Source organism: Microtus pennsylvanicus, chromosome 6 (assembly GCF_037038515.1).
Source record: "Microtus pennsylvanicus isolate mMicPen1 chromosome 6, mMicPen1.hap1, whole genome shotgun sequence".
Lineage (NCBI taxonomy): Eukaryota > Metazoa > Chordata > Mammalia > Rodentia > Cricetidae > Microtus > Microtus pennsylvanicus.
Genome location: NC_134584.1, coordinates 3,198,321 through 3,209,177, shown reverse-complemented (window position 1 = coordinate 3,209,177; position 10,857 = coordinate 3,198,321). Strand labels below are relative to the sequence as shown.

General features: G+C 50.1%; 1 protein-coding gene across 6 annotated transcripts in view; it reads left to right on the top strand.

The window, feature by feature from the left end:
• Positions 1-4,235: 4,235 nt before the first annotated feature.
• Adamts10 (ADAM metallopeptidase with thrombospondin type 1 motif 10) overlaps positions 4,236-10,857 on the top strand; it is a 31,424-nt gene continuing 24,802 nt past the window's right edge. For 3 of the 6 annotated variants that reach the window (XM_075975661.1, XM_075975664.1, XM_075975665.1), the window contains exons 1-3: positions 4,415-4,526; positions 9,574-9,760; positions 9,977-10,323. In XM_075975661.1, the coding sequence (XP_075831776.1) occupies positions 9,673-9,760; positions 9,977-10,323 (435 nt within the window). In that variant the 5' untranslated portion in view covers positions 4,415-4,526; positions 9,574-9,672. Of the gene's footprint in view, positions 4,527-9,573; positions 9,761-9,976; positions 10,324-10,857 lie in introns of all 6 variants that reach the window. The other 3 variants (XM_075975660.1, XM_075975663.1, XM_075975667.1) reach the window with 3 other exon arrangements.

Below are 10,857 nucleotides of genomic sequence, written 5' to 3'. Positions count from 1 at the left end.
CACTCTTCTGACCTCCACAGGCACCTCGTCCTCACATGTATATATGCTCACTCACCCCCACATACATATAATTTAACATAAATCTCTTTTTTAGTGACAGCTTAAAAAGTGGAAAGGCAGGAGACCAAAGGTTGACCTCCACGTGTGCCCATACATATTGGGTATGCACACACACACACACACACACACACACACACACACACGGCTCCACATATTGTTATGAACCAGCCAATCTTTTACCATATTCTAAAGTCCTAAAGTAACAATGAGATTCCGTTGCCCCCCCAGTGCCAGCTCTGAAGTGCAATCCCTTAGGATTCTAAGCATTCACTGTAAGTTACATCTACCCCTAAAAGAGTTTGTAGAAGTCAGTCCAAGCTGACTTAAAACACAGATGTCGCGTGTGCTTTGCCCTCATGGAGGCCTCGTTCTAGAACAAATTCTTAACATTCAGACTACATCATCAGGACATGGTGGTCCAGGGTGTCCTTCCAGCACTTGGGAGGTAGGGATGGGAGGATCTGGAGTTCAAGGTCATCTTCAACTAAACAAGTTCAAGGCCAGCTTGGGTTATATGGGACCCTGTGTCAAAAATCAGAACTAAACAAAACCACCATGTCACCACCCTGTCTTTCCTCTCCGCATCCTTTTTCAATATTGCTGTTTATTCAGCATGCGACTGTAGGGCGTATTCCTGTGAACCACAGAGATGGAAACCACTGCCCCTCCTACAGATAAGGGTCGTCCTTGCCCCCATCAAGGAAACCTCTTTTTGCAACAGATAGAGATCATTCCACAAAAGCACAAGGGGTCAAAATGCAAAATTGTGAAGCCCTGTCCCCGTGGATACATCTACCAAAACACTGCCACACCTAAGGCTCAGGGAACATTTTGGAGGAAGGGGCAGAAAGACAGTAAAAGCCAGAGCATCAGGGAGCTTGCTCTAAGATTGTGTCTCCTCGTGTTGTAAGAAGTTACATTCATAAAATCTCACCAGCATGGCTGCCTAAACATGATCCGAACAAGGACGTCAAACCCAGGCAACTAAGGAAGGCTGAGAACAGAAGATCTACTCCAGGGAAGAGTACACCCGCTGATCACCTGATAACCACCACCAAATGGTCAGACCCGAAAACACACATAGACGAACATTATATGGATGAGCAGGTTGAATTATTAATACACACAAACACACACATATATGTAATATATATTATCTATAATATATACATATATATGAAAAAGAGGCCATCAATTTGAGAAAGCGTACTAGCAGGGTGCACGGGAGATGTTGGAAGAGGGGGAAAATAATGTGATTTTATTATAATCCCCCAAATTAAAATATATATTTGAAAATAAATAAATGGAAGAGAAAAAAGCTCCTTCCCTCATGAAGCTGGTCTTTTGTGAATGAGATGGAATATCAATAAAAACAAACAAGCATTCTCTAAAGTATTTTCAAAGGTAACTTCTGGAAAGAATAAAATAAACCAGGAAATGGGAAGGGGATGTGGCAGGGTGTGGCACTGACGTGTGAGGTCAGGACAGTGCTTCCTGAGGAATGATGTCTGGGTTGAGAATGGAAAGACAAAATGACTAGATACTCCTGCGAACACAGCAGGAAGTTCAAAGGCCCTGAGGCAGACTGTGTCTCTGTGGAACGATACTTGCCCCTGGTCTTGTCCTCTCAGTCCTAGGGGGGACATCTGGCACAAGTTAGAGATCAACAAAGATGGGGTGAATCGGAGCTCAAATAAGGATGGCCCATGGCACCGGCTCCTTCGCCTGCTATTTCCACACTTGCCAGAGGTCTCCTCTCCCTGGTGACGACAGTGCCAGGATCTGTCTTAAGTCCCATAGCACTCAGGCTCTGTCCCAGGCTCTCAGGAGGGTGAGGCCGGCACAATGATTGAGCACAGAGGTTCCCAGCCAACACGGGTAACACGGCTGGAAAGATGGCTCAGTGGTTAAGAGCACTGGTTGCTATTCTAGAGGACCTAGGGTTTGGCCCCCGGCACCCTTATGGCACCTCCCAACCAACTGTAACTCCAATTCCAGGAATCAAATGCCATCTTTTGGCCTCCCCAGACACTGCATGCATATGGCACACAGCCATCAAAACCAGACAAAAGACCCATACCGATAAAATAAAATTTAAACCTTTTTTTTTTTTTTGGATACGGTGTTTTTCTGTGTAGCCCTGACTGTTCTAGAACTTGCTTTGCAGACCAGGCTGGTCTCAAACTCACAGAGATCTGCCTGCCTCTGCCTCTCAGGTACTGGAATAAAAACACTTTTGAAAATGAATAAAAGCAAATAACAAGGCCAGGAAGATGGTTCGGTGGATAAAGCACTTGCTGTGCTAACTCGAGAACATGAGCTCAGGGTACCAGGTTCCTGAGTGGCCCACACACACACTCTCTCTCTGTCTTGCTAAGGGTCTTTTTCTCTGTGTGCCTTGCTGTGTATTTCCTCAGTCCCTGATAAAAAAGCCTTTCTTTATAAGGAGGTGGGGATGGGATAAACTGAGCTCAGATTATCTGAACCCACATAAAAGCCAGACAGGCTATGCAGGAAACTCTGGGCAAAATGGCTAGATAGACTAAGTGAATCAAAGAATTTAGGTTCATTGAGAGAATCGCCTCAGTAAATAAACTGAAGAGTAATTGAGACACACTCATCAATCTTGGTCCACTACATGTCCCCAACACATGTCCCCATGCCACACACACACACACACACACACACACATATATATATATATATCATACAGACATACATAAAAATACAAGTAATTAACTTAAAAATCTATCAAAGTCCCAAGGGAGATCACTCAGGATAAGATATCATGCCCACCTCCACCACCATCCAATCGATGAAACCACATGTTCCACCCTGGTGGAAAAAGGAGGCCACAAGAAAACAATGGACCTGTAGTAAGAAAGGGGAAGATGGTTTTGGGGGGAAGCCAAGGTTTTGCATATTAATTGAGTTTGTGGTTCCAAAGCTGATAAGTAGCAGGACCTTGATCACCTAGGTAGAAGCTACCCAGTTCAAAATAATTCTGAAACTATCCCCACTGTGAGTCTAGAATCCATCCCCAGGGTGGGATGGGGAGCTGGAGTAGCCTTAGGCACTGGGAGAACCTGAGAAAACAAAAGCACCCGCCTGTTCTACAGAGCCAGAGGGTTAGGGAAGGCAAGCCAGGAAAGGGGCCCAGGGAGGGATGGAGGCTCCAGTATTGTGGTATCTAAGAGTTAGTTGCCCCTCTGGTCTGGCATGGTGCCCATGCTGTATGCATGAACCCTAACATGTCATTCCAAGTTCAAGACGAAGTCTAGGTTAGACAGCATACTACCTGTATCCCTAGCTGAACCCAGCACAGAGGGAATGTTTGTGGCTGAAACTCCCCTGCTCCACCTGCGGCCACCCTTCTTTCTCCCCTCCTCCCTACAAAGCCTGTCGTTACCCCATTCTAAGGATAAGTAAACCTAGAATCAGAGACATCAAGTCCAAAGCTCTCTCTGGGGACCAGGCCTGGAATTCTGAGACCATGGGTAACAGTTTAACACTCCCACAGTCTGGCCTGGGATGAAGCTGCCTGGAATCCCAGCCCTGCTCCACTGAACAGAGGTGAATGGTCCTCTCCTCCATGTACTGGCTCCTCTTGGACGAAGCACTGTGTCCCGAAGATGACCACGACAACCCCTGGCTGGCCTTAGTTTTCACATCTGTAAAATGGAACTGGCTAAGCCCACGCCACTCCTGGAGAGTTAAAGAAGTAAACCCAAGAGCAGATCAAAGACCTCAGACAGGAGCTTTGTGAAGGCCGGGACTCACCCTCGGGCACCGTGCCTGGCACACGGGGAGGTGCCCAATAAATGTTTGCTTGAACAAGGACCAGCCCTCAATAAATAACAGCTGTTGTCGCGACTAATGCAGGCGAGACAGTGGGCTCTCCCCTTGTTCCACCCCCTTGCTACTCCCCAACTCATTTTTGTCCCTTCCTCCACGCCCCCGCAGCCTCCACCTCCTTCTATTCAAACTCTCCTCTCCGCAATCAACTCCTGCCTAACCCCCCTTCCAAGCAATTCGGGCTCCCCGCCCATCCCCCTACTGTGTGCCTCCTCTCCTCCTCCAACTCTCCATCTTATTCCCCTCACCCCCGCCTTCTATCACCGCCCCTAGCTCCCAACCCCACCTCCCCCAACTTCCCATCCCAATCCCCGCCCCAAGTTCCTCCCCAGCATCTCCACCCGCGCGGGGCGCCCTTCGCAGGGCGGGGTAACCCAGGCTCCGGGGTCTTTGGCTGGGGTCCAGCCTGAGGCCCTGGGCGGCGGCGGCCGCGGCAGCAGCAGCGGGCGGGGTTTGGGGGTTTTTTATAACCCTGGCAGGCTGCTCAGGAAGTGAGTGCCTTCCCCCGCCCCCTCCCCCGGCCACGCCGCCGCGCGCTAGCTCCCTCCCTTCCTGCGCACTGGGCGGCGAGACTGTGCGGCCACGGTGGACCAGAGGCCCCGGGCACACAGGTACCGACGACCGGGGGACCCAGTGGGGCGGCGCAGCCCCCGGAGTGCAGTTACTATGAGTGACTCTGTGTGTGTCGGGGACGAGGTGCGCTGCATGGATCCCGCTGTGCGTGTGTTATGTTGGTGCGGGATGTCCCCAAGTGTGCAGATACCGAACGCCTATGGGTTGGCTCAGGTTTGGGGCGGGAGGAGGGCGGGGGAGATCGGGGTCAACAGTGTATCCAAAAGGTTGTACTTATGCGGGTTGTGTGTCCTTGTGACTGTCAGCATTTGGGAGCGACTCTGTGTGGGCAGATTGTTGAGGTGTGTTGAGTGTTTGCTTAACTGAGGGCAAACTAGTGTTTACTCTCGGAAAAGTGTCCGTGTGTGTGTGTGTGTGTGTGTGTGTGTGTGTGTGTGTGTGTGTGTGTGTGTTTGTAGGTAGATGTGTGTAGATGCTAAGTGTGTCTGTTTGAATATTTGCATTTCTCTGACGTGGGATTAGTGGAAATGCCTGTGTGTATATGTGTCTGGGTTTATTGAATTCTAGTTTGTCTCCTCTTCAGTGAACGTGTAAACTTGTGTACATGTGTAGGGGGTTGGGTTTCTGTGTTAAATGAGTGTGTGTAGGCCTCTAGGCTTGTGAGTTGTCTTAGCTTGTGCACTTAGGCCTCTGATGTACATGTTTGTCCAGGCTTCTGGGTTGCCTGTGTTGTCTGCTGTGCATGTGAAAATATGTGTTTCTGGATAGGTTTGGGAGTATGTAGTTATGTGTGTTTGGGTTTAGTGAACAAGGCTTTCCTGCTATACAGGTGTGGTTGCCCTACAGAATGCGCATGTGTGATTGTTTGTGTGTCTGGCCGGGGCTGCCACTTGCCTTCAAGCTGCTCATCTAGGCCACGGTACTTAGGCAGGATGTCTCCCTGCTAGGTGGGGACTTTCAGCCACTCTAATTAGCTGCTGGGTGGTGGTAATGGGGCTGGTGACCAGCACAGCCCCCTCCCCCTCGGGCCTCCTCTCTGGCTGGGCCTTTGTCTGTCTGCTCACCGCAGCCAGGCCAGATGTGCAGTGTCTGAAGGAAGCCTGCTGCTCCCAGCTGATGGCTGCCTAGGCCTGGCCAAAGAGACTTCACCCTCCATTGGGAAGCGTTTTCTGCTGGGTTTCCCAGGCAGCCTGGCCTACGGAGATCTTGGTGTGCAGTGCTGGTCCCTGCAGGATCCCAGGGATGGGATGGAGCCATAGTTTCCGGGAGACATTTTCTTCTCCAGCCCTTGCTCCCCCCCACCAGGCTGATGGCCTCCCTCCAGCCTGCTAAAGGAGGGGTTTGGGGGAAAGGGACCAAGCCTAGGTACACACACACACACAGTCATACAAGCTCATATACACACTGGTGTAGATACCCTCAGTGATCTTGTGCCCAGACAAACAGGAGACCCCTCTGAGGAACCCAGACCTAGTGACTTCCCTTTGGTCTTGGCATCCGGGGGCTGTACCACTCCTAGAGGTAGTTACCACTCTGTGGACAGGTGATCTCCGCCACCACCTCCCTCAGTCACTCTCCCCGCCTCTGATCCCTACCTGAGTCAGAAACACCGGATAGCCTATGCAGTTATTGGGAGGGGTGGGAACTCAAAGGCACCACAACTGGGTTCTACCCTGGTAGGACTAGAATGGGAAAGGCAGAGGCTGGGAGGCTGGGTCCCCTGTCTCATTGCATTGAGACTGCTGCTCCCATGAGTGGAAGTGGGGTAGTGAAGGCCACAGGGGATCAGAATCAGAATCTTTTTAAAATTTAAATATATTTAAAATACACATTTACTTATATAAATGTGTGTGTGTGTATTTTGGTATGAATTTATGTGTACCATGTTTATGTAGGTGCCCATGGAGGCCAGAAGAGGGCACCAGACCTGGAACCGGAGTTGTAAGTGGTTGTACTCTGCCGAAAGTGGGCACTGGGAGGAAACAAAACTCAAGTCCTCTGGAAGAGCAATAAGCGCTCTTAGCTGCTGGTTTCAGATTTAGTTGTCTCCACGGAAGGAGTGGCGGGAAAGAGGAAAAAGGAGATTTTACTTTAGGAACTGAAAAAGAATGAAGGCCAAGAGGGTTTTTACCAGACCCAAAGAAGAGACGAGAAGACTAAGCAAACTTTGAACTCCAAAACCTCATGTCAAGGAGGCTTGAGATATAGCTCAGTTAGCAGAGTGCTTCAGGCCTGGGTTCAGTCCCCAGCTCTGCATAGACTGGGTATAGAGGCCTCCTAGCACACGGAACGTGGAAGCAAGAGAGTCAGAAATTCAAGTTCTTAGCTACATAGAAAGTCTGAGATGAACCTGGGGTATGTGAGATCCTTTCCTAAAAAACAAAATAAATAAACAGACAAACAAACATTGCTCAGGTTAGGGCTGAAGATCAACCTGCCTCCTTCCCTTTGTGTGCGTCCAGGCTGGGTTCCCCTGCCTAGTGCCCAGCTGAACTGAAGAATCCATAGACAGGGTTCCACATTCTACTGATAGTGAGGCCCCCAGAAATGGGGTTTGAGAGGAAGACAAAAGGAACCCACCACCCAACTAAGGGTACACATTAGCCTGGCTGAACAAAACTGCAGAGTCTCAAAATATCTGTGAGACAGCCTCCCATTACTGGAAGGACCAAGCAGAAGCAGGGAATGTGGCTTTCTCCGCTAGCATCTTGGAGAAATTCCGGCTTCTCTCTCTGCTGCCAAACTGCCCTGTTTGGGGATCGACTCTCAGACTTGGCTGGAATGCAAAGAAAGCACGACAGTGTGTGATTAGGGGGGCTTGGATTTGTACAGAAGAAGAGGTGGAGGGTGGAGACCAGAGGGCAGGGAAGGGGCTTGGCACAGAGTGGTTAGCCTGGGGCAGATGCCTGAGAAACAGGCCTGCACATCTGAGAGCAAAAGCAAAATAAAGACCAAGGCTAGAGGGCAACCGAGATGACTCAGTGGGTAATGTTTGGTGACCTGAGATGGATCTTCTGCTCCCACAGAGTGGAAAGAGAGAACCAGCTCCTGAGAGTTGTCCTCTGACCTCCATACTCACAAAATAAAGGGATGTAATTTTTAAAAAAGTAAAGAGCAAAGCTAGGAACGTAGGGTGAAGGTAAAGCCTCTGGGAATACGTGACCACAATGTGGGACATTAACAGCCTACCTCTAAGGCAGGCATGGTGGTGCACGTATCTGATCCCATCATTAGGGAGGCAGAGACAGGTGGATCTCTGAGTTCAAAGCCAGCCTGATCAAAAGAGTGAGTAGCAGGATAGCCTGGGCTATACCAAGAAGGGAGACAAACTACCTGTAGCCAGGGATCCAAAGCCAGATCCCAAGATAATGGGGGACTTGAAGAAGCCTGAAAGATCTTAGTGCCTGCCTTGGTCTTGACTGCGGGTTGGAAATTCTCCCTGACCATTGCCCCAGCTTTCAAATGCCCTGAGTTTTTTGTTAGGCTTCAGGGATTGGTTTGCCTGCTTACTTTGATATTTCTGTTGTTGTTGTGTTGTTTTTCTTTGTGTGTGTGTGTGTACATCAGACTTGGTTGGTGAGTCAAGCTAGGTCTTGCAGGATCTTAAAGGTCTTTCTTTTTCTCCTGTTTTGTTATTGATGTGTGGATTTGAGAACACAGGTGCTCCCCTATGCCTAAAGAGGTCAAAGGGTATTTATTGATTAGTGTGTGGACCTCAGAGGACAACTTTCAGGAGTCAATTTTCTTTCCACGCAGGATCTGGGGAGCAAGCCCAGGTTGGTCAGGCAAGTTTCCATAGCAAATGCTTCCATAGCAAACCTGCCGAGACAGCTCACTGCCCACCCTCCCTCAGACTTCTGATTTTGTAGTTCGCTTGCCTGCTGCACCCTCTGCTCCCCATGATTAGTTGTCTTTATCCTCAGAACCTCTGCTTCCCAGTGTCTACCTGGTTTCTCTAGAGAGCACATCCCAATCTGAGACGCCCTCCTTTCTCCACAGTGAAGTGTCTGTCACTCCCAGGAGCAGAGCTCCTCGTGTGAGGAGCCATGAGATCATTTTCTCCACCCCCAGCCCCACCGCAGCCCGGCCAGTCTTAGCTGTGTATCTGATTTCTACCTCATTCTGAGTGACCCTGATCCGTCTTCATCACCTCTCGTCTATACAAGGAGGGGACTTATTCTGAAAGTGAAATTCGCCAGTGCTTGTCTTAATTTTTTTTCCTGCTGCTATGACAAAATACCCCTACAACAGTAATTTAAGGGATAAAGGGCTGATTTTAGCTCACGGTTCAGGGGTACAGTCCACCGTGTCACAGAAGTCAGGTAACCAGGACCTTGTAGCATCTGGACACATCACATTCACAATCAGAAACCAGAGGCCCAGCCAGGCATGGTGGCGCACGCCTTTAATGCCAGCACTCGGGAGACAGAAGCAGGCGGATCTCTGTGAGTTCGAGGCCAGCCTGGTCTACAAAGCAAACCGGGACAGGCTCCAAATCTACAGAGAAACCCTGTGTGGCGGATGGGGTGCAGAAGCCCAATCCCAGCTCCCTTCCTGTCTTTAAAAATTACATTCATTTGTCGTGTGTGTAGCTGTGTGTGCACGTGTGTGCATGCCTACATGAGAGAGAGCACATATGCACACTTACACACTCACGTGCCACAGGCACAAGTGTGGAAAGCTGGGACAACTTCCAGTCAGTTCTCCGTTTGCTCTGTGGGTTTGGAAGGTTGAACTCAGGTTGTCAGTCTTGGGCACTAGCTCACTTTCTCACAGTCCTGGATCCCTTGCCCCGGAATTGGTTACACCCACTTTTAGGTTGTGTCTTCCCACTTCACCTCCCAGGTGATTCTAGATCACCTGCTTGAGAAGGTGGCTTCTTGTCCTGGTGTGGGTCCCCTCTGAGTGTGGACATGGTGGGGAGGAGGTGGGAGATGGAAACAGATGCTAGAACTACTCAGGAATCTTCTGATAGAAGTGCCTGGGTCATGGAGAGGCTTCGGGATGGCAAGGGTCTGGCAAGAGGCACTGGCTCTGCTGGACAGTGGGACCAAGGCCCCCTCCTGACTCAATCTCTCTTCCCAGGAGACCGGTGATGCTGCCCAGACTGTGAACAGGGGAGGCAGCACTGCAGGGGCTGCCAGCAGCCGGGGCTGGGGAGAGACATGTGGACACGTAGCTCCTATGGCTTCTGCCTGCCAGATCCTCCGCTGGGCCCTTGCCCTGGGGCTGGGCCTCACATTCAAGGTCACGCAAGCGTTCAGATCTCAAGGTAGGAAGCTCTTTCCAATGGTGGCTGTCTGAAGGGAACAAGAAACTAAGGAAGCCAGTTGGTCCTTGAGCAAAAGAAAAGTCGGTGGGCTGGGGTTGGGGAATTCACTTGTCCTAGAGTTTATAGGTTGACTATCTAGTGGCCTAGATTCCTGAGACCATCATCACTGGCTTCGGAGCAGGGACCCACCCCAGTCTCTGTTCCCTTTACCTATAGATGAACTCCTGTCCAGTTTGGAGAGCTATGAGATTGCCTTCCCAACCCGTGTGGACCACAACGGGGCAATGCTGGCCTTCTCTCCACCTGCCCACCGGAGGCAGCGTCGGGGTACGGGGGCCACAGCCGAGTCGCGCCTGTTCTACAAGGTGGCCGCACCCAGCACTCACTTCCTGCTGAATCTGACCCGCAGCCCCCGTCTACTGGCAGGGCATGTCTCCGTGGAATACTGGACGCGGGAGGGCCTGGCCTGGCAGAGGGCTGCCCGAGCCCACTGCCTCTACGCTGGCCACCTACAAGGCCAAGCTGGGAGCTCCCACGTGGCCATCAGCACCTGTGGAGGCCTGGTAAGCTGAGGATTCTGGGAAGCAGGGGGAAATGCTCACTTCCACCTGGAAGTTAAGAAAAACATGATCAACAGAATGGAACAGTCATACTTGGTGTTTTAAGCTTCTTGAGCTGAGCAGTCATTTGAGATGCAGCTGAAGATATGCTTAAAGGAAAAAGTATAACCGCATGAGAGGCTGGAACTAAAGAGACCTCAGCTTAGCATGCATGATAAAGTCTGGAACAGTAGGTCCAGTGAATGGCTCAGTGGGTAAAGGTGCTTGCTGCCATGCTTGCTGCCAAACCTAGAGACTGGGTCCATCCTGGGATCCTTATTGTGGATGGAGAGAATAACTTCCTCAAGTCATCGTCTGATCTCCACACACAAATAAATGTAAAATACTTTTTTAAGGAATTAGAAAGTTTAGGAGGAATTGAAGGGAGGAAGGGGAGAAATAATGAGATTGTATTTTAATTTTTTTTTTATTTTTTTTTCTTTCTTTTAAGGGTGGGACTGAGTCTCTCAATAGAGTTTATACACAAGGAGTTGATTT